This window comes from Ammospiza nelsoni, chromosome 28 (genome assembly GCF_027579445.1).
Source record: "Ammospiza nelsoni isolate bAmmNel1 chromosome 28, bAmmNel1.pri, whole genome shotgun sequence".
Lineage (NCBI taxonomy): Eukaryota > Metazoa > Chordata > Aves > Passeriformes > Passerellidae > Ammospiza > Ammospiza nelsoni.
This window is the reverse complement of record NC_080660.1, coordinates 2,792,430-2,820,196: the sequence shown is the minus strand read 5'-3', so window position 1 is coordinate 2,820,196 and position 27,767 is coordinate 2,792,430. Positions and strand designations below refer to the sequence as shown.

The following is a 27,767-nucleotide window of genomic DNA, read 5'->3' as shown; positions in this document are numbered from 1 at the left end:
CAGGCTCCGGGCAGGGCTCCCCCCGTATCCCGGCGCTCCCCGGGCACCGGACACGGACACGGCGAGCGGGATCGGGACGGGCCCGTTCGAGGATGGGGCCGGGGGCGCTGCGTGCCCCGAGGCTGGGGGTGATGCTGCTGCTCCTCGGCCACCTCCCGGTGCCCCCCGTGTGGGCGCCCTCGGAAAGTGAGTGCTTTTGCTGGGGGGTTTCGGGGTGGGGGCAGCCTGTGCTCGGGGGTCTGCAAGGGATAAACCCCGAGGTAAAGCTTTTGGGGTGTTCCCTGTCTGGGTTTGCCCCACAATGATGCAGACACCCGGGTTTGGGCAGGAGGGGCAGAGAGTGGGAGCTCCCTACAGCTGGGGTGGGATGAAGGGAGGGGAGTGGAGTGGGGGGCTTGGGCAGAGATGGGACCCTCAGCCCCAGCGGGATGTGGGACATTGTCACAGCTCCCTGTGCAGCTGCTGGGGTGGGAAAGGTTGGGGAGGGGGCAGCCGTGGGTCCTGGGTCTCATGGCCGCAACAGGGGGTACAAGGAGGGTCTGTTGTTTGTCCTGCCTTCCCCTCTGCCTGCCACCCGTGCCTCAGTTTCCCCAGTCACCGAGGGGCTGTGGGAGCGATGGAGGAAGAGGATGAAGCACCCAAGGGACACAGGGTGCTGTGCCTGCTCCCACTGGGACCCCTACCCTCTGTCTGTGCTCCCACGGGACCCCCTCACCTTACAGGGGGACTTTGAAGGGTCAGGGAGGTGATGGTGGCACTGGGGACCCCCCTCCCCTTACAGGGGGATTTGCAGAGTCAGGGGGGTGATGGTGGCAGTGGGGTCAGTGCTGCAGGGGGACAGAGGGACCCTCAGAGGAGGGGACAGGGCTGGCAGTGAGGGGCTGAACATGGGGTGAGGGGCTACGGGCAGCTGCCAGAGCCATGGTCCCCTTGGGGTCATGGTGCCCACAGTTCATGGGTGACACCAAGAGGGGGAAATCCCCACTGGGCATGAGGTCACAAGGACATGGCCATGAGCCTGGGCTGGTAGCAGGCAGATGAGGGGTGAACCACGCACCTGATCCCTTCCAGGACCTGGCGCTGGTTTCTGGCTGGGGATGATGTCCATGAAGCTCTGTGCTTGGTCTGGCTCTTGCATCCCTGCCAGGATCAGTAAGCAGGAGGTGCTGGGGCTCCATTTCTGGGTGGAAAAGCCCCAGGACAGCCAATGTGGGGCTGGAGCAGTGCCACATGGACACCTGTGGTGGCCTTGTGTGCCCCATTACCTGTCTGGGCACGAGGGGGAGTTAACGGGGACAACTTTGCTGGAGCTGCCACTCATGTGGTAACAGTGAGTGAGGACATCCACGAGCACCCAGCAACTTGGGGAAGGAGAAAATCCATCTGCACCCCCAGACAGCTTCCCCCAGGGCTGGAACGTGATCCCTGCCCCATGTCAGCCTGCCAGGCCTCACTGGAGCTGCCACTCCCTGGGTAACCGTGAGTGGGGAGATCCGTGAGCACACAGCAACTTGGGGAAGGGGAAAAGCCATCTGCACCCCCAGACAGCTTCCCCCAGGGCTGGGATGTGATTGTGGGGCTGACAAGGGGCAGGGCAGCCTGCCAGGCCTCGTTAGCATCACTGCTGACGGACGTGCCATGCCCTGGAGAGCCGGCTGCTGCCAGAGCTGCTCACATCTCCAACTCCAGCCACGCTTGACAGGCAGCACCAGGATATTAAACCCGCCCTGAGCATCCCCTGGGGGATCCATGGGTGGGGGTTTGGGGGTGTGGTGGTGTGAGAGTGGGGGATCTGTCCCATCCTTGCTGCCACCCACGGGGTCCCCACTCTCGCCACCCCAGTCTGCGGCAGCATGGACATCCGCCACGACGTGTCCCAGCTGCGGAAGCTGGAGAACTGCTCCATCATCGAGGGCAACCTGCAGATCCTGCTGATGTTCACCACGGGCGCCGAGGACTTCCGCGGGCTCAGCTTCCCCCGGCTGCTGATGATCACGGAGTACCTGCTCCTGTTCCGCGTCTACGGGCTGGAGAGCCTGCGCGATCTCTTCCCCAACCTCTCGGTCATCCGCGGCACCAACCTCTTCTTCAGCTACGCCTTGGTCATCTTCGAGATGCCGCACCTGCGGGACGTGGGGCTGCACAGCCTGGGCCACATCCTGCGCGGCTCGGTGCGCATCGAGCGCAACCAGGAGCTCTGCCACCTCTCCACCATCGACTGGGGGCTGCTGCTGCCCGACGGCGGGGACGGCACCTACATCGTGGGCAATAAGTTGGCTGAAGAGTGTGCTGATGTCTGCCCCGGCATTCTGGACGTGGAGAAGCCGTGCGTGCAGACCAGTGTTAATGGACAGCTGGATTATCGCTGCTGGACCTCCAGCTACTGCCAGAAAGGTGGGTGGCGCTGCCACGGGGGTCTGGTTGTGCTGCTTTTTTGGGATGGTGCTGGTTTGTGGGGTAAACTGGGAGGGTGCTGGTGGTGTGGTTGTGGTTCCTCTGCTGCCGGGAGTGTGCTGTGCAGGCTGCACGGTGGGGTAACCAGATCCATGCTGTATCATCCTCCGAGGAGAGGCCAGCTCCTTGCTGCTGTGTTTTCCCAGTGCTGAGGTAAATACAGGCCCCTCCTGAGCTCGTTTTCTGTAAACAGGAGAGCTGGTAATGAAATATGTACTATAAACACAGATCCTTATCTGGGCTGCAAGCTCAGCTGTGGGCCTGGCCTGGCTGCACTCGGCAGAGGGGGTTCAGCATGGGCTGAGCCCCACCTTGTCCATCTGTCTGTCCTGCTGTCCCTCCATGCAACCCCTCATCCACCCATCAGCCCACCTGCCCGGCCAGCCTCACTCATCACATGGCTGTCCATCCGTCCATCCATCCATCCATCCATCCATCCATCCATCCATCCATCCATCCATCCATCCATCCATCCATTCATCCATCCCTTTGGTCACCCTTCCATCCGTGCTGCCATGCCTCCATCCACTCCTCCATCAACCCATCCCTACCTCCCTGTATCTCTGTATCCTTCCCTTGCTCCCTCCATTCTTGCATCCTCACATCCCAGCATCCCTCCTTCTGTCCCTGCATCCTTCCTTCTGTCCTTGCATCACATTCCTCCCTGCATCCCACCATCCCTCCCTCTGTCCCTGCATTCCTCCATCACTGCATCCATCCCCACATCCTTCCCTCCCTCCCTGCATCCCTTCATCCTTCCCTCCATCCCTCCCTCCCTCCATCACCGCATTCCTCCATCACTGCATCCATACCCACATCCCTCCCTCCCTGCATCCCTTCATCCCACCATCCCTCCCTCCATTCCCACATTCCTCCATAACTAAATCCATCTGCACATCCCTCCCTGCATCCCTTCATCCTTCCCTCCAACTCTGCATTCCTCCATCACCAAATCCATCCCCACATCCTTCCCTATATCACTTCATCCCACCATCCCACCATCCCACCATCCGTCCATCCCACCATCCATCCATCCATCCATCCATCCATCCATCCATCCATCCATCATCCATCCATCATCCATCCATCCATCCATCCCTCCATCCCCGCATTCCTCCATTCCCGCATTCCTCCATTCCTCCATCACTGAATCCATCCCCACATCCCCACATCCCCACATCCCCAAATCCCCACATCCCCTCATCCCTCCCTGCATCCCTCCATCCATCCATCCATCCATCCATCCATCCCACCATCCCACCATCCCACCATCCCTCCCTCCCTCCATTTCTCCACCCCACCCTCACTCCCCTTTTCCCCCACCCCTGGAGGATGCCACCAGCCCCCCAACCCCTTCCCCCTCTCTCCTCTCCCCCCAGTCCCAATCCCAATCCCTGCAGCCCATTCCCCATGCCCACATGCCCATCTCCCCTCTCAGTGTGCCCATGCGGGGCAGGCTCAGCATGCACAGCAGCGGGCGAGTGCTGCCACCCTGAGTGCCTGGGGGGCTGCAGCCGCCCCCACGACCGCCGGGCCTGCGTCGCCTGCCGCCACTTCCACTTCAACGGGCACTGCCTGCCCTCGTGCCCGCCCCGCACCTACGAGTACGAGGGCTGGCGCTGTGTCACGGCCGAGTACTGCGCCAGCCTGCGCAAGGTCTCCCACGACCCCCGCGACGCCTCCAAGTTCGTCATCCACCAGCGGCAGTGCCTGTCCGAGTGTCCCTCGGGCTACAGCAGGAATGAGAGCAGGTGGGGGTGTCCCCGGTGCCCTGGCACACCCCGGTGCCCTGGTGGGGCGGTGGCACGCTGGCCGGCTCTCATCCTGTCCCTATCGCCCTGCCCGCAGCATGTTCTGCCACAAGTGCGAGGGGCTGTGTCCCAAGGAGTGCAAGGTGGGCACCAAGACCATCGACTCGATGCAGGCAGCGCAGGAGCTGGGGGGCTGCACCCTCATCGAGGGCAACCTCATCCTCAACATCCGCCGGGGCTGTGAGTGCCAGAGCTGGCCCTGCCAGACCCACCCCGGGTGGGAGAGATGCTGGGGACGGCAGGGGGTGTTTTGCCTTGCAGGGTGAGTTAATGGGGAGGTGCTCCTCTCCATGAGCTCACACAGTGTGTCATTCCCAGATAACCTGGCCTCGGAGCTGCAGAGCAGCCTGGGGCTCATTGAGACCATCACGGGCTTCCTGAAGATCAAACATTCCTTTGCCCTCGTCTCCTTGTCCTTCTTCAAGAACCTAAAACTGATCCGTGGTGACTCCATGGTGGATGGGTGAGGATAGTGTGGGTTTGGGGGGGACATGTGGCCCTGAAGGTGCCCTCGCCCACTGCCTCCACCCACATCTCCTCCGCCAGGAATTACACCCTGTACGTCCTGGACAACCAGAACCTGCAGCAGCTCTGGGACTGGAGCCACCACATCCTCTCCATCCCCGTGGGCAAGATGTACTTTGCATTCAACCCCAAGTTGTGCCTGGCCGAGATCTATCGCATGGAGGAGGTGACGGGCACCAAGGGCCGGCAGAACAAGGCGGAGATCAACCCCCGCACCAATGGGGACAGGGCGTCCTGTGAGTACGGGGATGGGGACAAGCAGCAGTGCCACGAGCCTCTGCCTGAACCCTGCCTCCTCCCCACAGGCAAGACCCAGACCCTGCGCTTCATCTCCAACGTCACCGAGTCCGACCGCATCTTCCTCAAGTGGGAGCGGTACCGGCCCCCCGAGTACCGCGACCTCCTCAGCTTCATCGTCTACTACAAGGAGTCGTAAGTGCTCCTCTTGTCCCCGTGGTGGAGCGCTTGGGAATGCCCTTGTGGTGTCCTCTGTCCCTGCTGGACCCTCCCTGATGCCCGGTGTGGGACAGACCCTTCCAGAACGTGTCGGAGTACGTGGGGCAGGACGCCTGTGGGGCCCAGAGCTGGAACGTGCTGGACGTGGACCTGCCCCTGAGCAGCGAGCAGGAACCAGGGGTGACGCTGCTCAACCTCCGTCCCTGGACCCAGTACGCCATCTTTGTGCGCGCCATCACCCTCACCACGGCCGAGGAAGGGCGCAACTACGGGGCCCAGAGCGAGGTGGTTTACATCCGCACCATGCCGGCGGGTAAGGGGCTGGCACGGGGCTGGCGATGCCAATGGTGGACCCACCCCACCCCTACAGGAATGACTGACCACCCCTGTGTCCTCCCAGCCCCGACGGTGCCCCGGGATGTCATCTCCATGTCCAACTCTTCCTCCCACATCGTGGTGCGTTGGAAGCCGCCCACGCAACGCAACGGCAACATCATCTACTACCTGGTGCTGTGGCAGCAGCTGGCCGAGGACATGGAGCTCTACATCAACGATTACTGCCACAAAGGTGAGGCCAGGCCGGCCAGGGGCAGCACAGCAGCCGAGGACACCAGCAGAACAAGGGTGGTGCTGCTGAGCCAGGCGCTGCCAGCCCTGCCCGTTGCTGCCCACAGGCCTGAAGCTGCCCACCAGCAGCGCAGACACGCGTTTCGGGTTTGGGGACGGCCCCGAGGGGGAGCAGGATGCGGAGGAGAGGTGCTGCCCCTGCCGCCCCACTGACGGGCAGCTGCGCATGGAGGGCGAGGCCGAGTCCTTCCAGAAGAAGTTTGAGAACTTCCTCCACAATTCCATCACCATCCCCAGGTGCCATCTGGGGGGGTTCCCTGCTTTGGGGGGCTCCCTCAAGCTGGGTGCGTGGGTTTGCCTGGGTGGGGGGGTCCCGTGGCTGCTCCTGGCAGACCCTTTAACTGATTTCCCGCTGTCTCAGGCCTCCCTGGAAGGTGACATCCATCAATAAGAACCCACAGAGGTGAGCTGGGACCAGCCTGGGGGATCTCCCCTCCCCTAACAAATTTTGGGGGACAACCTCAGTACCTCAACTCCCCACCACATCCTGTCCCTGCAGGACCCCAAAGCAGCGCAGGGACGTGGTGGCCATCACACCTGCAGCCAACACCTCCTCAGTAGAGCCGCTGGCCCCGAGCCGCCCCGGAGGCGAGCCCAAGCCTGACTTCCAGATCTTTGAGGACAAGGTGGTGCGAGACCGGGCGGTGCTGTCGCGGCTGCGCCACTTCACCGAGTACCGCATCGACATCCACGCCTGCAACCACGCCGCGCACACCGTGGGCTGCAGCGCCGCCACCTTCGTCTTCGCCAGGACCATGCCCGAGCGTACGTGCCCAGCCCTCCAAACCCCACCCTGGCCATGCTGGGGTGTTGTTGAGATGAGGTTGGGGTCCAGGGGGTGCCCCCAGGAGCTGATTCCTTCCATGCCTCTCTGCAGTGCAAGCTGACAACATTCCTGGCAACGTGACGTGGGAGCCAGCTGGCAAGAACAGTGTCCTGCTGCGCTGGGAGGAACCCAGGAACCCCAATGGGCTCATCCTCAAGTATGAGATCAAGTACAGCCGGGAGACTGAGGTGAGAACCCCCTGTGGCATCCCCTGCCCAGCCCTGCCAGGTCTGGTTATAGGGGCACAGCACCCATTCTATCTCCATCTCCATCCCATCCCATCTCATGCCATGCCATTGATCTCACTCTATTCCATCCCACTGATCCCATTCCAATGATAACATGCCATGCCATCCCATTGATCCCATCCCATTGATCCTATCCCATTGATCCCATCCTATCCCCATCCCATGCCATCCCATCTCCATCCCATCCCCATCTCCATCTCCATCTCCATCTCCATCTCCATCTCCATCTCCATCTCCATCTCCATCTCCATCTCCATCTCCATCTCCATCATCTCCATCCCATCCCATCCCATCCCATCCCATCCCATCCCATCCCATCCCATCCCTCTCCCAAGCCTTACACATGGCTGGGGGGGATCAATCCCCTTTGCCACCCCCCTGTTGTCCCCTCCAGGAGGTCACCACTGTTGTCTGTGTCTCACGCCACCGCTACTCCAAGTATGGGGGTGTCCACCTGGCTCTGCTCCAGCCAGGGAATTACTCAGCCAAGGTCAGGGCCACCTCGCTGGCTGGCAACGGCTCCTGGACAGGGCTGGTCAAGTTTTACATCCTGGGGCCAGGTACCTGCAGGGGACACGGGGACATCAGCAGGGACCTTGGTGGGCAGGGAGGGGGCAGCTGTGGGGTCGGGGAGCTGGGGTTCACTGGGGAATTGGGCTGTGCTGCTGGGATGGACCTGTGGGGTCAGGGGATGATGCTGGAGGTGGGAGTTGTTGTTGCTGGACTGGGAAGCTGAGGGATTGAGGGATGATCCTGGCCTGAGACACTGGAGCATCACAGAGTCACAAAATCGTTTGGGTTGCAAGAGGCCTCCAAGTCCAAATGTTCCCTCAGCACTGCCAAGGCTGTCTCTGACTGATGTCCCCAAGTGCCACACCCACACCTCTGTCAAATCTCCTCAGCGACAAAATCTTCACCAGTGCCCTGCACAGCCTGCTCCAATTCTTTCCAGTTTTCCCCAATATCCAATCTAAACCTCCCTTGGCACAACCTGAGGCCACTTCCTCTGCTCCTCTCCCTGTTCCCTGGGAGCAGAGCCTCATCCTCCTGGCTGTCCCCTCCTGTCAGGAGCTGTGCAGAGCCACAAGATCCCCCCTGAGCCTCCTTTTCTCCAGGATGAGCCCCCCCATCTCTCTCAGGTGCTCCTGGTGCTCCAGACCCCTCCCCAATTCTGATCCTTCTCTGGTCACATTCCAGCCCCTCTTTCTTGTCTTGTGAGATCCAAACCTACCCCAGGATTTGAGGTCCCTCAGCAGTGCCCAGCACTCACTTTCTTCTCAGCTCTTCCTTGGGTACTAACGGATTTATAGAAACATTTTTTATTGTCTGTTATGGCAGATTCAGTTCTAGCTGGGTTTTGGCCCTTCTAACTTTCATTCTTGTCCTGAGCTCCCTCAGCTCCTCCTGAACTTTCCGCCCCCTCTTCCAAAGATCAGAACCTCTCCTTTCTCCCTGAGTTCCAGCCAAAAACCTCTGCTCAGCCAGGCTGGTCTTCTTCCCATCCTTCATCCAAGGATGCTGCTGGGTTGAGGAACTTGGGAGACTGGGGAGTTGGACACTGGGACAAAAAGGTTGAGGGATGCTCTGGGACCGGGATCTGAGCGTGCTGCTGTTCTGGGGAGCTGGAGGCTCCCCCTCTCCATCCTGGTGGTGGGACAGGTGTCCCATGTGATCTGGGGACCCTGATCCATGGGCACCTGCTCCTGGCAGCCGAGGAAGAGTCCAGCAGCTTCTATGTGCTGCTCACCGTCACGCCCGTGGTGCTCATGGTGCTCATCTCCTGCCTGGCCGTCTTTGTCTTCTTCTACAACAAGAAGAGGTAACGACCCCCCTGCCCCCCTTGGGGCTGGGCTGGGGTCTGGCCAAACCAGGCCTGGGCAGGGCTGGGGGGAGGCAGCAGCTCCAAGCCCTGCCCACCCCTGGCAGGAACCACGACGGGTACCCCAGCGGGACGCTCTACGCCTCCGTCAACCCCGAGTACTTCAGCGCCTCGGACAGTACGTGGGGACATGGGGACAGACAGGGGCCACCCCAAAGGGCCACCGAGCCCTTTTCTGTGCTGGGGTCACACTGGAGGGGATGGGGAAGGGATGGGGTGAGAATGGGATGCAATGGAGATGAGTGTGGGAGTGGGGATGGAGTGGAGATGATGGGAATGGAGATGGGGATGAGAATGGAGATGGGGATGGGAATGGGATGGCGATGAGAATGGGATGAAGATCAAGATAGGAATGGAGGTGGGAATGGTAATGGGATAGGGATGGGGACAGGGAGGATGATGGTGATGGAATGGAGATGATGGGATGGAGATGGAATGGGAATGGGAATGGGAATGGGAATGGGAATAGGAATGGGAACGGCAAGGGCATGGGGACAGGGAGGAGGATGGTGATGGAATGGGAATGGGAATGAGAATGGGATGAAGATCAAGATGGGGATGGGAAAGGGAATGGCAGGGGGATGGGGACAGGGAGGAAGATGGTGATGAGCTGGAGATGGGAATGAGAAATGGATGGAGATGAGGATGAGGATGGAGACAAGGATGAGAATGGGATGGAGATGGGAGTGGGGATAGGGACTAGGATGGTGATGCAGATGGGGTTGTCACAGTGATGGGGACGGGCCGATCCCCACTCACCCCACAGTGTACATGCCTGATGAGTGGGAGGTGTCCCGGGAGAAGATCACAGTGATCCGGGAGCTGGGACAGGGCTCCTTTGGGATGGTGTATGAGGGGGTGGCGCTGGGGCTGGTCACGGAGGGAGAGGAGACCAAGGTGGCCCTGAAGACAGTCAACGAGCTGGCCACCATGCGGGAGCGCATCGAGTTCCTCAACGAGGCCTCCGTCATGAAAGCCTTCAAGTGCCACCACGTGGTAGGTGGGCAGCTGAGGGGGAGGGAGGGGACACAGCGGGTCTGGCCACTGACACGCCAGCCCTCTTTGTCCCTGCAGGTCCGTCTGCTCGGCGTGGTATCCCAGGGCCAGCCAGCTTTGGTCATCATGGAGCTGATGACGCGTGGTGACCTGAAGAGCTACCTGCGCTCACTCAGGCCCGAAGCCGAGGTGAGGAGCTGGTCAGGTGCCAGGACAATGATGAAGGGACACTCACCCTGTGTCCAGGGGGGTCCTGGCGTGCCTCTGCTCCATCCCTGAGTGTGTGCACGGTGCAGAACAACCCCGGGCTGCCTCCACCATCGCTGAAGGACATGATCCAGATGGCGGGGGAGATCGCCGACGGCATGGCCTACCTCAGCGCCAACAAGTTCGTGCACCGGGACCTGGCTGCCCGCAACTGCATGGTGTCCGAGGACTTCACCGTCAAGATTGGAGGTGGGTGTTGGAAATGGGCAGAAAATTCTCAAATTTTGTGTCCAGTTCTGGGCCCCTCAGTTTGGGAAGGGTGTTGGGATGCTTGAGTGCGATCAGAAGAGGCAATGAGGTTGGAGAAGGGCTGGGAACACAAACCCTGTGAGGAACGACTGAGGGAGCTGGGGGTGCTCAGCCTGGAGAAAAGAAGACTCAGGGGTGACCTCATTACTCTCTATACCTTCTTGAAAAATGGTTGTAGTCAGGTGGGGTTGGGCTCTTTCTCCAGGAACTGACAGAACCAGCGGACACAGCCTTAAGGGTTGGATATCAGGAAAAAGTTTTTTACAGAAAGAGTGATAAAGTTCTGGAATGGCTGCCCAGGGAGGTGGTAGAGTCACCATCCCTGGGTGTGTTAAACAAAGCCTGGATGTGGCACTGAGTGCCATGGTCTGGTTGAGGTGTTGGGGCTGGGTTGGACTCGATGATCTTGAAGGTCTCTTCCAACCACTGAAGGAGCTGGGGGGGCTCAGCCTGGAGAAAAGGAGATTCAGAGGTGACCTTGTCACTCTCTAGAACTCCCTGAAAGGTGGCTGTGGCCAGGTGGGGTTGGGCTCTTTTCCAGGAACCAGTGGACACAGCCTTGAGCTTCACCAAGGGTTGGATATCAGGAAAAAGTTTCTCACGTAAAGAGTGATAAAGTTCTGGAATGTTCTGCCCAGGGAGGTGGTAGAGTCACCATCCCTGGATGTGTTTAAAACAAATCTGAATGTGGCACTGGGTGCCATGGTCTGGTTGAGGTGTTGGGGCTGGGTTGAACTCGATGATCTTGAAGGTCTCTTCCACCCCAGTGATTCTATGAATTCTATGAATTCTGTGAGAAGACTCGCATTGTGTGTATCTCTATACAAATCTTGAGATAAGATAAAATAGTAACTCAGAAATACCATGGAATAAGACAGACATTGTTGAGAGAAATATTGAACTAGAAACAAGTTCAAAAGATAGCCTTACAAAAAAGACTAGATACTTTAGAGAAATAAAATTATGAAAGATGCATTGTAGCAGGACCCACAAAGAGTAATTTTAGATGATTAGCTGTAAGGCATTTACAGCATGGTGTACCTAAAGCTGATAGGCCAAGAAACACTTAGAGTGTATTGTAATTAAGAAATCATTAGCTTCTGATTGTGATGGCATGAATTATAACATCTGTATTGTCTCACCCAAAATAGCATCAAAGTTTTTAAAACACCTCTCAGTTGCCCCATCCCTGGCTCAGCAAAGGGCAACAGTGGGTGAGCAGTGGCGGTGCCAGCCCTGTCTCCTTCCTCCTCCTCTTCCTCCTCTGCCAGATTTCGGCATGACCCGGGATATCTATGAGACGGATTATTACCGCAAGGGGGGCAAGGGGCTGCTCCCCGTGCGCTGGATGTCCCCCGAGGCGCTCAAGGACGGCATCTTCAACACCCAGTCTGACGTCTGGTGGGTGCTGGGCTGGTGGGCACAGCCGGGGGGGATTTGGGGATCCCCCAGGCTGAGCAGAGGTGCTCCGGGCAGGTCCTTCGGGGTGGTGCTGTGGGAGATCGCCACGCTGGCCGAGCAGCCCTACCAGGGCATGTCCAACGAGCAGGTGCTGCGCTTTGTCATGGACAACGGCGTCCTGGAGCGGCCCGAGAACTGCCCCGACGAGCTGTGAGTGCTGGGCACAGCCCCATCCTGCTGTGCAGGGCAAATCCTGCTCTCTGCCGCGCTGGGAGGGGGGCTGTGGGAGCCCCCCAAAGCCAGCGGGTGCCCCCTCTCTCCGCAGCCACGAGCTGATGTGCCTGTGCTGGCAGCAGAACCCCCGCCAGCGCCCCTCCTTCGTCCAGCTCCTGGAGCGCATCAAGGACCACATGGCGCCTGCTTTCCGCACCCTCTCCTTCTTCTACAGCGCCGAGAACGGCCATCACGGCTCGGGGGAGCCCTCCAGCACCGAGACAGATGCGTGCCCCGAGGAGGATGAGCCCCCCGCATCCCCCCTGCCCGCACGCAGGGACCGCAGCCCAGGGCAGCTCCCCAACGGGACAGCCCCGCTCTGACCCCGGGCTGTCCTCGGGCCCCGCTGGACTCTGCACCCCAAACCCTTCTCCAGCCACCCCCCGCTTGCTGGGACCCCCCCCCCCCCCGCATTATTTATTGCTTCCAAGGAGCGGGGGTGTCTTGGGAGGAGGGTGGCAGCAAGGCAAGGATGTTCCGTGGGATGCTTTTACCCCTGAAAATAAATTGGGGGTGCTCCGAGTCAGGGGGCTGCTGGTTGGGAGGAGAACACCCATTTTTCCTTTTTTTTTTTTTTTGGGGGGGGGGGGTGGGATAATGTGGGTATGGGAATGGGTAGCAGGGTTTGATATTTGGGGTCCCCCATCAATCTGCCCCGGTCGTTGCTCCCCTGGGCAGCAACCTCTGTGATCCCCACACCTTTTCCAGGTGGGGAAACTGAGTCACGGGACTCAGAGTAGCCCAGCTGAGGGGTGGGTGCCTTGGGAGGAGGGTGGCAGCAAGGCAAGGATGTTCCGTGGGTTGCATTTCCCCCTGAAAATAAATTGGGGGTGCTCGGATTTGGGGGGAGGGAGTGGGGGGCTGCTGGCTGGGAGGAGAACACCCATTTTTCCTTTTTTTTTGGGGGGGTTGGGATAATGTGGGTATGGGAATGGGTAGCAGGGTTTGATATTTGGGGTCCCCCCTCAATCTGCTCTCCGGGTCAGCAACCCCAGTGATCCCCACGCCTTTCCCACGTGGGGAAACTGAGTCACGGCACTCAGACAAGCCTGGGGTTGCCCTGATGTCTCTTCCCAGAGGCCATGCTGGCCCACGGGAGGGGCATCACTGCCCAATGTGAGCTCGAATAAAGCGGATGAAGCTCAGCTGCAGCAGTGCCTGCCTTGGGGGGGTCGCAGGGGGGCGGCACAAGGGGCTTCCCACTCCCCACCCCCCCAGCCGTATCTGCGTCCTGTGGCTTCGCCCTGCGGTGCCCAAACCGGGGGCGTTTCTAGAGAAAAACGTCAAAGCGGTGGAATTTAGGAGGATGTGGCAACAGCTCTGCCGGGAGCGGGGTGCTGGGGTGTCCAGTGGGGCCCTACGGGAGGTGACCCCAAAGGAATCGGGGTCCCCTGGGTGCCTCTGATGGGGATGAGCCTTGGGGGGAAAGGTGCGGGGCTGAGAATGTGCGGAACTCAGCGCTGGGATGAGCCGCCCCCGACGGGCTTCCCAGCGAGATCGGGGACAAAACAAGATCGGGTGGGGATGGGGAACCGTGTCCTGTCCTGTCCCACCTCGGGGAGGAGGATGAGGTGCGTCCTGGTCGGAGGGGACAGTTGGGGACAGGGCCACTGTGCCACCAAGCGTGTCCCCACCTCCAGCATCTCTGCACTTCCGAGGTGCTGGGGAGAGCTTGATCCAGGCAAAGCCACCACGCCTGGAGATTTGGGGGCTGTGACAGCTCGGGGGACAGTAGGTGGCCCTCGGGATGGTGATGAGTTCTGTCCCTTGTGCTGCAGCCCGCCCTGAGCCAGGTCCTGGAGCGGGTGTGGTGTGCGTGTGTAAACGGGAATTTTGGGGGTTTGGTGGGAATTTTGGGGGTTTAGCGGGATGGATCCGCTTGGTGGGGCTGGGGGTGCCGGTGTAGGGTGCCAGCGAGCAGGGAGGGTGGCGGCAGGGCATGGGCTGGGCACAGGCAGGGCACAGACAGGGAACGAGCAGAGAACGGGCAGGGAATGAGCAGGGCACGGGCATGGCACGGACAGGGAACGGGCAGGGCACAGACGGGCTCCATGGTCGGTGCCAGTGTGAGGAATTCCCCTCTCCCGGCTCGGAGCCTTCCCGGTGCCGGTGAATCACGGCCGGGGGTGTCGGGCCGGGCCGGGGGCGGTGCCGGTGCCGGCCCCTCCCGGGAGGCCGGTCCGTGTTGTTGCTTTTAAAGCCCCGCACGGCCCCGTGCTCGGGCTGCCGGGCAAGTGCGAGAGAGGGCGGCACCGGCAGCACCGGCAGCACCGGGACCAGAACCGGCACCGGGAGCCAGGACGGGCAGCACCGGCACCGGAGCCAGCACCGGCACCGGCCCCGCGATGCCGCCGCTGCCCGCCTGGCTCTGCCTGGCCGCGCTGCTCCTGCCGCTGTCCACGGCAGCCCCGGGCGCTGCCGGTGCCTGCCCCCGGCCCTGCCGCTGCCCCGGGGCCGGGATATTGCTCTGCCGGGAGCCCGACACCGTGAGCAGCCTGGCCCCGCTGCTGGGAAGCGGCGGCTTCACCGACGTGTGAGTGGGGCCGGGGGTCGGGGGATGGAGCTCAGACAGCGGGCAGAGCGATGGGACAGCGCGGTGGGGCTGGGAGGGACCAATCTGGGGGTGACACAGCTCAGGGAACAGGCGGAGGAGCTGGGGGTGACCGGGCTGGGGCTGGGGGTGACAGAGCTCGGGGAGCAGGCAGAGGAACTGGGGGTGACGAGGGTGAGGGATGCGGTGATGATGCTGAAGCAGCGATGGAGTTGGTGGTGACAGAGCTCGGGGACGGAGCTGATGGGGCTGGGAGTGATGGAGCTGATGGATTTGGGAGTGATGGAGGTGATGGGGCTGGGAGCGATGGGGGTGATGGGGCTGGGAGCGATGGGGGTGATGGGGCTGGGAGCGATGGAGGTGATGGGGCTGGGAGGGATGGAGGTGATGGGGCTGGGAGGGATGGAGGTGATGGATTTGGGAGTGATGGAGGTGATAGGCTGGGAGGGATGGAGGTGATGGATTTGGGAGTGATGGAGCTGATGGGGCTGAGGGTGATGGAGGTGATGGGGCTGGGAGTGACAGAGGTGATCGGTCGGGAGTGACGGATTTTGGGGAGCAGGCAGAGGGGCTGGGAGCGATGGGGATGGTGGTGGTTGTGGCTGGGGGCAGCAGAGCTGGTGGACCGGGTGGTGATGGGGATGATGGAGGTGATTTGCTCCGGGGCAGGAGCAGGGATGGCTGGATGGGCTGGGATCACTGGATGGGCTGGGATCGCTGTGGGGAGAGCAGCTGCTTGCTGGGAGGAACTGAGGGCTGCAAAATGGAGTGGGGGGGTACAACATCCCCCCAGGGACCAAGAGAGGGGCTGGGGGCAGCTCTTCACCCCCTTCTGTGGTGATGCCAACATGCTGAGGGTGCACCCACACTGTGCTGGGCAGGGCAGGGCTGTGGGGAGCCGCTTGCCCCCATCCTGTTGGAGCTGTTGCTGTGCCCTGGGGGTTGTGGGTGGGCATGCTGGGGGGGCACACCCCAAATTTGCTGCTTTGGGGCATCTACTCTCCTCCCACTCCTTCCCCTGCTGCAGGATGGGTGGTGGGGAGCAAGGGCTGGAGCCAGCAGAGACAGGAGGGTGCTGGGGTGACGGGGTGCTGCAGGACACCAAGGTGCCCCAATTGCTGGGGTACCCCCAGCCCAGAGCCCTGCCTGTGCCGCATTGCTGGGGCCTGGCTGCGGTGTCTCCGTGCCTCAGTTTCCCCACGTGCTGCGCCACAGGCGCTGCCAGCTCTTTGTTCGCTGGCTCGTGGGGTGGGGTGGCGTGGCTGGTGGTGGGGATGGTGGTCCTCGAGAGACCTCCAGCCATCCCAGCTGCTCTCATCCCATCCTCACCAAGGTTAAGGGCACCAAAACCCCCTTGGTGTGGATCTGAACCCCAATTTGCCAGCCCTGTGGTTTGGGGTTCACAGGGGCGGGGTGGGGCAGGGAAAAACCCTGCACCTGCTCCCAAAGGGGCTTTTCTTCATCTCCTGCCTGGAGAAAAGGGTGGGGGGACAGTGACAGGAGTGTCCCTGTCACAGTGCAGGACACCATGGGGACCCAAAGGATTAGGGGGCTGAGACCCAGCAAAATCATTCTGTGTGGGCTCCAGGTGGTGGCTGAGCCCTGACCCCGCACAGTTCACACTGACCGGGGGCTCAGCACCATTGGGATCACCCACTGCCATTCCCCCTTCTTCCCAGCTCAACCCAGGGGAAACTGAGGCACGGTGGGGCGGCTCAGCTCCATCCTTGTCCCCATTCCCGGCTGTGGGCACAGCCTGGGGAGTGGGAGAGCTCTCACCTCACTCTTTGGGGCATGAGGGGGTCGTGGGCTGCCACGCTGAGCCCCTTCCTTTGCCTTCCAGCGTCATTGAGAACCAGCCGGCGCTCAGGAGCCTGAGCCGAGCTGACACCAGGACACTGCGGGACCTCAGGAACCTGTGAGCACCTCGGGGTGGGGTCCCTGCACAAGGAAATGTGGGGAGTGGAGGGAGGCGATCCCCAGAGCTCCATCCCACTGCCAGGACTCACAGGGATGCTCCAAGAATGGAGAACCTGTGAGCACCCCTGGGGAAATGGGAAGAGAGAAGGGCTTTGGTGGATGGGGGGATCCCCAGAGCTCAATCCCATTGCCAGGAGTCACAGGGGACATTCCCAGAGCAGAGAACCCGTGAGCACCCCGGGATGGGGTCCCTGCACGGGGAAATGAGTGGGACGGAGTGGGGGATCCCCAGAGCTCAATCCCACTGCCAGGAGTTGCAGGGGATGCTCCCAGAGTGTGAGCACCCCGGGGATGGGGTCCCTGCATGGGGGAAATGAGTGGGACGGAGTGGGGGATCCCCAGAACTCAATCCCATTGCCCGGAGTTGCAGGGGACACTCCCAGAGCAGAGAACCCGTGAGCACCCCGGGGATGGGGTCCCTGCACAAGGAAATGTGGGGAGTGGACAGGAGGATCCCCAGAGCTCCATCCCACTGCAAGGAGTCACAGGGATGCTCCCAGAGCAGAGAACCTGTGAGCACCCCGGGGATGGGGTCCCTGCACAGGGAAATGAGTGGGATGGAGTGGGGGATCCCCAGAGCTCCATCCCATTGCCAGAATTCGCAGGGGATGCTCCAAGAATGGAGAACCTGTGAGCACCCTGGGGGAAATGGGAAGAGGAAAGGGCTGTGGTGGAATGGGGGATCCCCAGAGCTCAATCCCACTGCCAGGAGTTTCAGGGGATGCTCCCAGAGTGTGAGCACCCCGGGGATGGGGTCCCTGCATGGGGAAATGAGTGGGACGGAGTGGGGGATCCCCAGAGCTCAACCCCACTGCCAGAATTCGCAGGGGACATTCCCAGAGCAGAGAACCCGTGAGCACCCCGGGATGGGGTCCCTGCACAGGGAAATGAGAGGAGAGAAGGGCTGTGGTGGATGGGGGGATCTCCAGAGCTCCATCCCACTGCAAGGAGTCACAGGGATGCTCCCAGAGCAGAGAACCTGTGAGCACCCCGGGGATGGGGTCCCTGCACAGGGAAATGTGGGGAGTGGACAGGAGGATCCCCAGAGCTCAATCCCATTGCCAGAATTCGCAGGGGATGCTCCAAGAATGGAGAACCTGTGAATACCCCGGTGTGGGATCCCTGCACTGGGAAATGGGAAGAGGGAAGGGCCGGTGGAGGGGGAGGTCCCCAGAGCAGAGATTCTCCCAGGTGCTCACCCTCCCCTCCTTTCAGCACCATCTCCAGGTCGGGGCTGCAGCACATCTCTGCCGATGCCTTCCTGGACACCCCCAAGCTGAGCCACGTGTGAGTCTCCCCTTGCCCTTCCCCATCCCCTCCCTCCACACCGTGCCCCTGTTGGTGCCCCGGGGGCTGTGCCCGCTGCAGGGTGGCCTGTCCCCGTGCCCAGGCAGGATCGATGGTGTCCCATCACCGCCCCCGGGCACATCAGTTTCCCCACTGCTGCTGAGTGGGAAAACATCGATCTGGGCAGGAGAGCAGGCAGCTGCTGCCCCCCGGGAGCTCTGTGCTGCACCAGGAAGGGTGGGGTACCCCAAAAACGGATGGGGACCCTGTTCTGGGGTCCTGAGGGCTGGTGGCACGCCATGGCAGAGCTGGTTTTGCTTGGTCACGGTGTGACAGCCCCGGGGCCGCGCCGTGCCACCTCGGTTGGATGGGAAGGGGTGGCTGATGGGGGCTGTCCCAACAGGAATCTCTCCTCCAATGCTCTGCAAAGCCTTTCCTGGAAAACCTTCTGGCATCTGCCCCTGCAAGAGCTGTGAGTGATGAGAGAGAAGGGGGAGGTGGGTGTGGAGCATCTCCCATTGGGGATGTGCCCCTCCAGTGACACACACAGAGCTGGGGATGCAGTGAGATGCTCGGTGAGATGGTGGCTCTCACATCCACGGGTGTGGGGACAGGGTGGCACATGGGACATGTGTGACACAAAGCTGGAGGCTGGGAGTGCTCAAGTGCAGCCTTGGCTGGGACACACACGAACGTGTGGGGCCTGGAATCCTTTTGAGCTCTCTTCCCTGCTCCATCTCAGCATCGTGGTGGGAAATCCCTTCAGCTGCTCCTGTGGGCTCCGCTGGCTGCAGCTGTGGCACAACAGCAGCCGGGCCGAGCTGGGCAACCAGTCCCTGCTCTGCTGGGAGGGCAGCGTGCCCGTGGCCCTGGGCAGCCAGGCTCTCCACGCCTGTGGTACGTGCCTGGCCATGCCTTTGTCCCCTGTCCTGAGCCTGGGCACGCAGGGACACTCATGGCTCACCCTCCTGTCCCTGCAGACCCCCCGAGTGTCCACATCGAGCCCCCCGAGGTGGCGCTGAGCCAAGGGGACAGCGTCAACCTCACCTGCCACATCAGTGCCAGCCCAGCGGCCACCGCAGAGTGGGTGGTGACCGAGGTGGGACCCGAGCTGCTCGCTGTCACCAAGGCAAGCTCAGCCCCCCAGCATCCTCTGACTGGTGGGATGGGCACAGGGGGGATGCAGGAGCTGGTCAGGCTTGGGAGGTGGCATCTGCTCCAACACCCCTGGTGTTCCCCGCAGCTCTCGGACTGGGAGATCGTCCTGGAGATCAGCAACGTCTCCTCTCACCTCAACCACAAGGAGCTGCTGTGCCGGGCAGAGAACGCGGCGGGGCTGGCAGAGGACAGCGTGGTGCTGAACGTCACCTGTGAGGAGCCCAGAAGGGGCTGGGGGCTGGGGGCTGGGTGGGGGTCTGGCCCAGGAACCCACCCAGCCCTGTGTGTCCCAGTTCCCCCCGTGATCCTGCTGCTGGACACCGCCATCCCCCGGCATTTCTGGTGCATCCCCTTCTCCGTGGATGGCAACCCCGTCCCCGACATCCGCTGGCTCTTCAACAGCACCGCCCTGAACGAAGGGCCCTACATCCACACCCACATCATGGAGTACGAGCACAACTCCACCGTGCTCCACGGCTGCCTCCAGCTCAACCGTCCCACGCACGTCAACAACGGCAACTACACCCTGGTGGTGGAGAACGCCCTGGGCTGGGCCTCCCGCAGCGTCCAGGTGCGCTTCATGGACAACCCCTTCAGCTTCAGCCCCGAGGAGCCCATCCCAGGTAGGTGCCAGTGCCAGGGGTTGCATGGGGTGTCCCCCATCCTACCGAGGAGCCGTGTCACACCTGGTGGGCAGGATGGGTTGTACTCGGCTCTGCCTGCTGTCTACACTGGTGTGCCTCAGTTTCCCCCAAGGATGGGCTGCTCCCACCTGAGGGATAACGAGCGTTTCTCCTTTCTCTCCCTTTGGGCTGCTCCAGTGTCTCTGTCCCCACGGGGTGAGTGGCCAGGATTGCTGCCCCAGCTCCCCCAAACTGGGCATTCCACCCATCCTGGGGTGTCCAGGTCCTTCCAGGGCCATTTTTGGGGGGGATGAGGACCCCACACTCACCCTACACCTTCTCCCTGCCCCAGGCACCAGGAACAGCTCGCTGGAGGGGCCTGTGGAGACAACAGATGAGCACACGTTTGGGGTGAGGAGATGCTCTGCAGCGTGGGATAGGGGGACCAGGACACCTGCAAGAGGGTGGCACAAATCCACTGGGGACAGCCAAGCCAACACTCAGGGGATGTGGGTTATACAATGGGGATGAAGGACAGACTCTCAGTGCCTCAGTTTCCCCTGTGGCACCTCCTGGGGCCTGTCACCATCTCACAGTTTGCTCCCCATGCCATGGGGTGACAAAAGGGACCTGGTGGGACCTAGCCTGATATGTCCTTGCTGCCAGCAGGCCTTGGTGGCCAAACCAGCTCTCAGGGTCTGTGGGTTATACAATGGGGATGAAGGACAGATTCTCAGTGCCTCAGTTTCCCCTGGGGATTGTCACCATCTCATGGGGTTGTTCCCATCCCACGGGCTGAGAAAAGGGACCTGCTGGGACCTGCTCCTGATCTCTGTCCTTGCTGCCAGCAGGTCTTGGTGGCCAAACCAGCACTCAGGGATGTGGGTTATACAATGGGGATGAGGGACAGACTCTCAGTGCCTCAGTTTCCCCTGTGGCAGCCCCTGGGGTTTGTCACCATCTCACAGTTTGTTCCCCATGCCACGCGGTGACAAAAGGGACCTGGTGGGACCTGGTGGGACCTGGCCTGATCTGTCCTCGCTGCCAGCAGGTCTCGGTGGCCGTGGCCCTGGCTGTGTTCGCCTGCCTCTCCCTCTCTGTCATGCTCATCCTGCTCAACAAGTGCGGGCGCCGCTCCAAGTTCGGCATTAACCGTGAGTGCCCCCAGCCTGGCGACTCGATATTGGGGCTGTGACACGGGGACAGCCCCGTCCCCACGTCCCTGTGGCACCGGGCTCGGGTCACAGGTGTGGGAAGAGGGGCTGTGGGTGGGGGGACACCCGTGGAGAGGTGCTGGCTCCCCCGGGAGCGCGGGCAGCAGCTGCTAATTCACTCCTGGAATGGATTCAGCCTCTAAATGGTTTTGATCGGGCTGCCTGGCCCCCGGGGGCCGGGCGAGCAGGGGGATGCTCGGCAGAGCCTGGCACTGCCTGCACAGGCTGGGGGGAGGAGGAGGAGAGCTGGGGGACCCCCTGATGGGCCTTGTCCTTGTCCCCACAAGGCTCAGCCGTGCTGGCCCGAGAGGATGACCTGGCCATGTCCCTGCACTTCATGAACCTGGGCAGCAGCCCCCTCTCCTCGGCTGAGAGCAAGCTGGAGGGGCTCAAGAGCAACTTCATCGAGAACCCCCAGTATTTCTGCAACGCCTGTAAGGCTTGGGCTGGGCGCTGTGCTCCCCGAGCACCCCTCAATGCTCACAGCCGGGCTGGGGGGCACTGACGGGTGGGGGTCCCCCCAGGCGTGCACCACGTACAGAGGAGGGACATCGTGCTCAAGTGGGAGCTGGGCGAGGGCGCCTTCGGGAAGGTTTTCTTGGCCGAGTGCTACAACCTCCTCCCGGAGCAGGAGAAGATGCTGGTAGCCGTGAAGGTGAGGAAGGGGGCACGATGATGGGGTGAGGGGGTCCCTGGGGTGGGTGTCACTGATGCCGCGTCCCCGCAGGCGCTGAAGGAGGTGACGGAAAGCGCCCGCCTGGATTTCCAGCGCGAGGCCGAGCTGCTGACGGTGCTGCAGCACGAGCACATCGTCAAGTTCTACGGCGTGTGCACCGAGGGCGAGCCCCTCATCATGGTCTTCGAGTACATGAAGCACGGCGACCTCAACCGCTTCCTCAGGTGGGACAGGGTGGGGGACAGGAGCCCCCCATCTGCCTCCCCATCAGCGCAGCCAGCCTGCTCCCTGCTAATGCAGCCCTCCTTGCAATATTGATTAGATTAGCTGTCTGAGAGGCTTAAATAGAGAGAGATTGGCCATCAGCTGGAATAAGCAGAGACTTTTCGATTGCCCCCCCAGGTATTGCTGCTAGACGGGGGGGGCTGCCAGAGGCATCGCTTTAGTGGCCGCGCGAGGAGCTCTGAGACGTGGCTTTTATGATTATTGTTATGGGAGTTGGCATTAATGGTTCTGCCGAGCAGAGCTCCCCCAGCCCCCGGCCACGGCCGCCCCGGCCGGGCTGTCAGCAGCGCTCGGCATCAAAGGCACCGAGGGCTGGGCTCGCACGCCCCGCTGCACGCACGGTGCTGCTTTCACACCCTGCCCGTGTGCCCCGGCACACCGCCTTCCACCCTGAGACACAACCTTGCACCCCAACCCGCTGCCTTGCACCCCAGCACTCTGCCTGCTGCAGGGCCCCTGCGTGTGGACACTCGTGTGTGCCCTCCCCGTGTGTGCACAGGTGTGCGTGCCCTCTGTGCGTGTGTCGTCCCTGTGTGTGTGCACAGGTGTGAGTGCCCTCCCTGTGTGTGTGCACAGGTGTGCGTGCCCTCCTCTGTGCGTGTGTCGTCCCCGTGTGTGTGCACAGGTGTGAATGCCCTGCCCTGTGTGTGTGCCCTCCTTGTGTGCATGCACAGGTGTGTGTGACCTCTCCATGTGTGTGCACAGGTGAGAATGCCCTGCCCTGTGTGTGTGCACAGGTGTGAGTGCCCTCCCTGTGTGTGCATCCTCCCTGTGTGTGCACAGGTGTGTGTCCTTCCCATGTGTGTGCACAGGTGTGTGTGTCCTCCCTGTGCGTGTGCACAGGTGTGACTGCCCTCCCCACGTGTGTGTGTGTGCACAGGTGTGTGTGCCCTCCCCACATGTGTTCACAGGTGTGCCCTCCCTGTGTCTGTGCACACACGTGTACCCCTTCCCTATGTGCATGCACAGGTGTGTGTGCCCTCCCTGAGTGTGTGCACAGGTGTGTGTCCTTCCCCATGTGTGTGCACAGGTGTGCATGCCCTCCCCATGTGTGTGCACACGTGTGTGTGCCCTCCACTGTGCATGCACACATGTGTGCCCTCTCTGCGGGTGTGCACATGTGTGTGTGCCCTCCCTGTGCATGTGCACATGCATGTGTTCCCTCCCTGAGTGTGTACAGGTACGTGTGCCCTCCCCTGTGTGTGCACAGGTGTGCCCTCCCCGTGTCTGTGCACAGGTGTGTGTGCCCTCCCCGTGTCTGTGCACAGGTGTGTGTGCCCTCCCCATGTGTATGTGCACAGATGTGCCCTCCCTGTGCATGTGCACATGCATGTGTTCCCTCCCTGAGTGTGTACAGGTACGTGTGCCCTCCCTGAGTGTGTGCACACACGTGTGCCCTCCCCTGTGTGTGTGCACACACGTGTGCCCTCCCCTGTGTGTGCACAGCTGTGTGTGTATGTGCCCTCCCCTGTGCATGTGCACACACGTGTGCCCTCCCCTGTGCATGCACAGCCGTGTGTGCCCTCCTTGTGTGTGTTCCCTCCCTGTGTGTGTGCACAATTGCTTTATTAAGCTATTTTACACTAATCCCTACTAAATTACTTATTAAAAAGAAAAGAGAAATTTCTATGTGTTTCTATATATTTCTATATAGAAATATATTTCTCTATTTTTATATTTTATATATTTCAATATTTTATATATTTTGATATAATAGATATATTTGTATATATTTAAATATATATTTTTCTATATATTTTCTATATATTTATATATTTTTATATATTTATTTTTATATATTTCTCTACTATACTAAGGAAAAATCCATTACTGTCTCTAGACAGTCAGACACAGCTTTGAGTGACTGGCTAATCACTCAAAACAACTTTCCCCCATGTCTAATAACCAAATCTGTGGCCACAGATATATACAATATATAAAAATAGATATAAAATATATATAAATATATATTTTTCTATATATTTTTCTATATTTATTTTTATATATTTCTCTATTATACTATCTCCAGACAGTCAGACACAGCTTTGAGTGATTGACTAATCACTCAAACCAACTTTCCCCCATGTCCAATATCACTTTGGGTGTACAATCTCCATAACACATTCCACATGTGCAAAAACAGGAACAGTGAATAGAGATAATAATTGTTTCCTCTCCTTTTCTCTGTGTGGTGGTGGAGTCACCATCCCTGGATGTGTTTAAAACAAAGCCTGGATGGTGGCACTGGGTGCTGGGGTTTAGTTGAGGTGTTGGGGCTGATGATCTTGAAGGCCTCTTCCAACCCAGTGATTCTGTGCTTCTCACGGCCCTCCCAGGAAAAACGGGATTTTTTTTTGGAAAATTGAGAAGCTGTGCTCTCTCCCCACACTCCAATCAGCCCTTGTGCCCCACAGATCCCATGGCCCCAATGCCAAGATCCTGGAGCAGGGCATGGGGCAGCCATGGGGCTCTCTGCCTTCCCAGGAAAAATGGGAATTTTTTTGGAAAAATGGGAATTTTTTGGAAAATTGAGAAGCTGTGCTCTCTCCCCACGCCCCAATCAGCCCCTGTGCCCCACAGGTCCCACGGCCCCAGTGCTGAGATCCTGGAGCAGGGCTCACTGCCTTCCCAAGAAAAATGGGAATTTCTTGGAAAATTGAGAAGCTGTGCTCTCTCCCCACGCCCCAATCAGCCCCTGTGCCCCACAGATCCCATGGCCCCAATGCCAAGATCTTGGAGCAGGCCTTGCTGCCTTCCCTGGAAAAATGGGAATTTTTTTGGAAAACTGGGAATTTTTTTGAAAATTGAGAAGCTGTGCTCTCTCCCCATGCCCCAATCAGCCCCTGTGCCCCACAGATCCCATGGCCCCGATGCCAAGATCCTGGAGCAGGGCATGGGGCAGCCGCGGGGCTCTCTGCCTTCCCAGGAAAAATGGGAATTTTTTTGGAAAAATGGGATTTTTTGGAAAATTGAGAAGCTGTGCTCTCTCCCCACGCCCCAATCAGCCCCTGTGCCCCACAGGTCCCACGGCCCCGATGCCAAGATCCTGGAGCAGGGCCCGGGGCAGCCGCGGGGCCCGCTGGCGCTGGGGCACATGCTGCACATCGCCACGCAGATCGCCTCGGGCATGGTGTACCTGGCCTCCCTCCACTTCGTGCACCGGGACCTGGCCACCCGCAACTGCCTGGTGGGCCACGAGCTGGTGGTGAAAATCGGGGATTTTGGCATGTCCCGGGACATCTACAGCACCGACTATTACCGGGTGAGCTGCTCCTGCCTCCCCTTTGCTCTGGCTTGGGTTGGGAGGCCACACTCGATTTCCCTCGTGGCTGTTTTCTCCCACCCCTTCTCTTCACATCCATATTTAACCACGGAATGGGTTGGAAAGGATGCTTGGAAGCCATCCAGCTCAACCTGCAGGGATGCTTTCCAAAAGAACAGGTTGCTGGCTCCAAACCCTGACCTTGAGTATCTCCGGGGATGGGGCAGCCACAGCTTCTCGGGGCATCACCGCCCTCAGAGTAACAAATTTCTTCCTAACATCAAACCTGGGGATTGAGGGGTGAGGGAAGGGAAGCAGGAGGGTCCCTGCCGTGCTGACAGCCCTGCTGTGGGCAGGTGGGGGGCAGGACCATGCTGCCCATCCGCTGGATGCCTCCTGAGAGCATCCTGTACCGCAAATTCACCACCGAGAGCGACATCTGGAGCTTCGGCGTGGTGCTCTGGGAGATCTTCACCTACGGCAAGCAGCCCTGGTACCAACTGTCCAACACTGAGGTGAGCGAGCTGGGGGGCAAGGAGGATGGTGACAGCTCCTGGGGTACCCAGGGTGGGGCAAGGAGGATGGTGACACCCCCAGAGTGGGGCAAAGAGGATGGTGACACCCCCAAAGTGGGGCAAGGAGCATGGTAACAGCTCCTGGGGTACCCAGGGTGGGGCAAGGAGGATGGTGACACCCCCAAAGTGGGGCAAAGAGGATGGTGACACCCCCAAAGTGGGGCAAGGAGCATGGTAACAGCCCCAGAGCAGGGCAAGGAGGGTGGTAACAGCCCCAGAGCAGGGCAAGGAGGGTGGTAACAGCCCCCAGAGTGGGGTAGGGACGATGGTGACAGCCCCAGAGCAGGCAATGAGGATGGGAACAGCCCCTGGGGGTACCAGAGTGGGGCAAGGAGGACGGGAAGAGCCCCCCAGAGGTACCCAGAGCAGGACAAGAGGAGTAGCCAGAGTGGGGCATGGAGGATGGGACGGGAACAGTCCCTCTAGGGTACCCAGAGTGGTGCAGGGAGGAGGGTAACAGCCCCCTGAGGGTACCAGAGTGGGGCAAGGAGGATGGTAACAGCCCCTGGGGGTACCCAGAGCAGGGCAAGGAGGATGGTAACACCCCCAGAGTGGGGCAGGGACAACCGTAACACCCCCAGAGCAGGGCAGGGAGGATGGTAACAGCCCCCTGGGGTATCCAGGGCAGGGCAAGGAGGATGGTAGCAGCCCCCCGGGGGTACCCAGAGCAGGGGGGCTCATCTATAACAGCCCCCAGTGGTACTCAGAGCAAGGCAGGGAGGATGGTCACAGGCCCAGAGCAGGCAAGGAGGATGGTAACAGCCCCCTGGGATTACTCAGAGTGGGGAGAAGGAGATGGTAACAGCCCCTGGAGGTTCCCAGGGTGGGGCAGGGAGGATCTTCCAGACCCTGGGGATATCCAGAGTAGGGCAGGGGGGATGCTAACAGACTCTGGGGTACCCAGATTGGGGCAGGGAGGATGGTGACAGCCCCAGAGCAGGGCCAGGAGGATGGTGACAGCTCCAGAGCAGGGCAAGGAGGATGGTGACAGCCCCAGAGCAGGGCAAGGAGGATGGTGACAGCCCCAGAGCAGACAATGAGGATGGTGACAGCCCCAGAGCAGGGCAATGAGGATGGTGACAGCCCCAGAGCAGACAATGAGGATGGTGACAGCCCCAGAGCAGGGCAATGAGGATGGTGACAGCCCCAGAGCAGGCAATGAGGATGGTGACAGCCCCAGAGCAGGGCAATGAGGATGGTGACAGCCCCAGAGCAGACAATGAGGATGGTGACAGCCCCAGAGCAGGGCAATGAGGATGGTGACAGCCCCCCCAAGGGGCACCCGGAGCAGGGGCTCCCATCCCCACCCCTGTCCCCGCAGGCCATCGAGTGCATCACGCAGGGCAGGAAGGATGCTAACAGACTCTGGGGTACCCAGAGCAGGCAATGAGGATGGTAACAGCCCCCAGGGGTACCCAGATTGGGGCACGGAGGATGGTGACAGCCCCCCCAAGGGGCACCCGGAGCAGGGGCTCCCATCTCCACCCCTGTCCCCGCAGGCCATCGAGTGCATCACGCAGGGCCGGCAGCTGGAGCGGCCCCGCACGTGCCCCTCCGAGGTCTATGGCATCATGCAGAGCTGCTGGCACCGGGAGCCCCAGCAGCGCCAGCCCATCAAGGAGATCCACAGCCGCCTCCAGGCCCTCGTCAAGACACCCCCTGTGTACCTGGACATCCTGGGCTGAGCGGGCACCCCCTGGCACCCTCTGCTCCCTGCTGTCCCCCTGCCTGCCCTGCTGCCCGGGGCATGGCTTTGTCCCTCACAGCCCTGGACTGATGCCCCGAGGAGGGGGAGAAGCCTGAAATCTTATTTATAGCGCAAAATACCAGCTCACTCCCAGGAAAGGGGGGCTGGAGGGCTGTGGCACCCCTGTGTGGCTCCTTGGCACTCCCACAGCGCCAGGATGGAGGCTCTTGGCTCAGGGTGGGCAGAGCTGGGAGATCCCAGCATGTGGAGGAGCTGGAGGGGCTCAATTCTACCCCAGGGGCGTTGGGATTGCCCTGTGCCCACCTGCTCTGCAGCAAAACCAGTCACTAATAAACTGTGTCTCCCCTGCACTCCCCCTGTGTTCTCCGGGGTGGCATTTTTTGGGGAAAAGGGGGATTTTCACATCAGGGAAGCTGTCCTGGCTGGGCGAGAGGAG

The 27,767-nt window shown here is 60.6% G+C and overlaps 2 protein-coding genes across 2 annotated transcripts; both read left to right on the top strand.

The window, feature by feature from the left end:
• Positions 1-92: 92 nt before the first annotated feature.
• On the top strand, positions 93-12,335 carry INSRR (insulin receptor related receptor). The gene is made up of 22 exons (XM_059490104.1): positions 93-186; positions 1,843-2,394; positions 3,893-4,205; positions 4,303-4,445; positions 4,584-4,728; positions 4,812-5,026; positions 5,096-5,222; positions 5,321-5,559; positions 5,647-5,814; positions 5,921-6,110; positions 6,235-6,276; positions 6,373-6,638; positions 6,751-6,887; positions 7,342-7,507; positions 8,658-8,766; positions 8,874-8,944; positions 9,593-9,822; positions 9,901-10,011; positions 10,119-10,278; positions 11,610-11,739; positions 11,815-11,949; positions 12,065-12,335. Exons 1-22 carry the CDS (start codon positions 93-95, stop codon positions 12,333-12,335), a joined length of 4,014 nt encoding a protein of 1,337 aa, XP_059346087.1.
• A 2,022-nt stretch (positions 12,336-14,357) lies between these two features.
• NTRK1 (neurotrophic receptor tyrosine kinase 1) lies at positions 14,358-27,504 on the top strand. Its single transcript, XM_059490107.1, has 17 exons — positions 14,358-14,545; positions 16,407-16,481; positions 17,759-17,830; positions 18,234-18,302; positions 18,573-18,727; positions 18,811-18,959; positions 19,074-19,200; positions 19,282-19,611; positions 19,810-19,827; positions 19,964-20,022; positions 20,663-20,765; positions 21,113-21,259; positions 21,350-21,480; positions 21,553-21,725; positions 24,808-25,048; positions 25,405-25,563; positions 27,123-27,504. The coding sequence occupies exons 1-17, from the start codon at positions 14,358-14,360 to the stop codon at positions 27,306-27,308; spliced, it is 2,382 nt and encodes a 793-aa protein (XP_059346090.1). The 3' UTR covers positions 27,309-27,504.
• The last annotated feature ends 263 nt before the right edge of the window (positions 27,505-27,767 follow it).

Coding starts and splice junctions, on each gene's coding strand:
- INSRR (XM_059490104.1), top strand. CDS start 93: ATGGGGCCGGGGGCGCTGCGTGCCCCGAGGCTGGGGGTGATGCTGCTG. Junction 5,027..5,095: donor CAATGGGGACAGGGCGTCCT/GTGAGTACGGGG, acceptor TCCTCCCCACAG/GCAAGACCCAGACCCTGCGC. Junction 6,639..6,750: donor CGCCAGGACCATGCCCGAGC/GTACGTGCCCAG, acceptor GCCTCTCTGCAG/TGCAAGCTGACAACATTCCT.
- NTRK1 (XM_059490107.1), top strand. CDS start 14,358: ATGCCGCCGCTGCCCGCCTGGCTCTGCCTGGCCGCGCTGCTCCTGCCG. Junction 16,482..17,758: donor CTGCGGGACCTCAGGAACCT/GTGAGCACCTCG, acceptor CCCTCCTTTCAG/CACCATCTCCAGGTCGGGGC. Junction 20,023..20,662: donor CAGATGAGCACACGTTTGGG/GTGAGGAGATGC, acceptor CGCTGCCAGCAG/GTCTCGGTGGCCGTGGCCCT.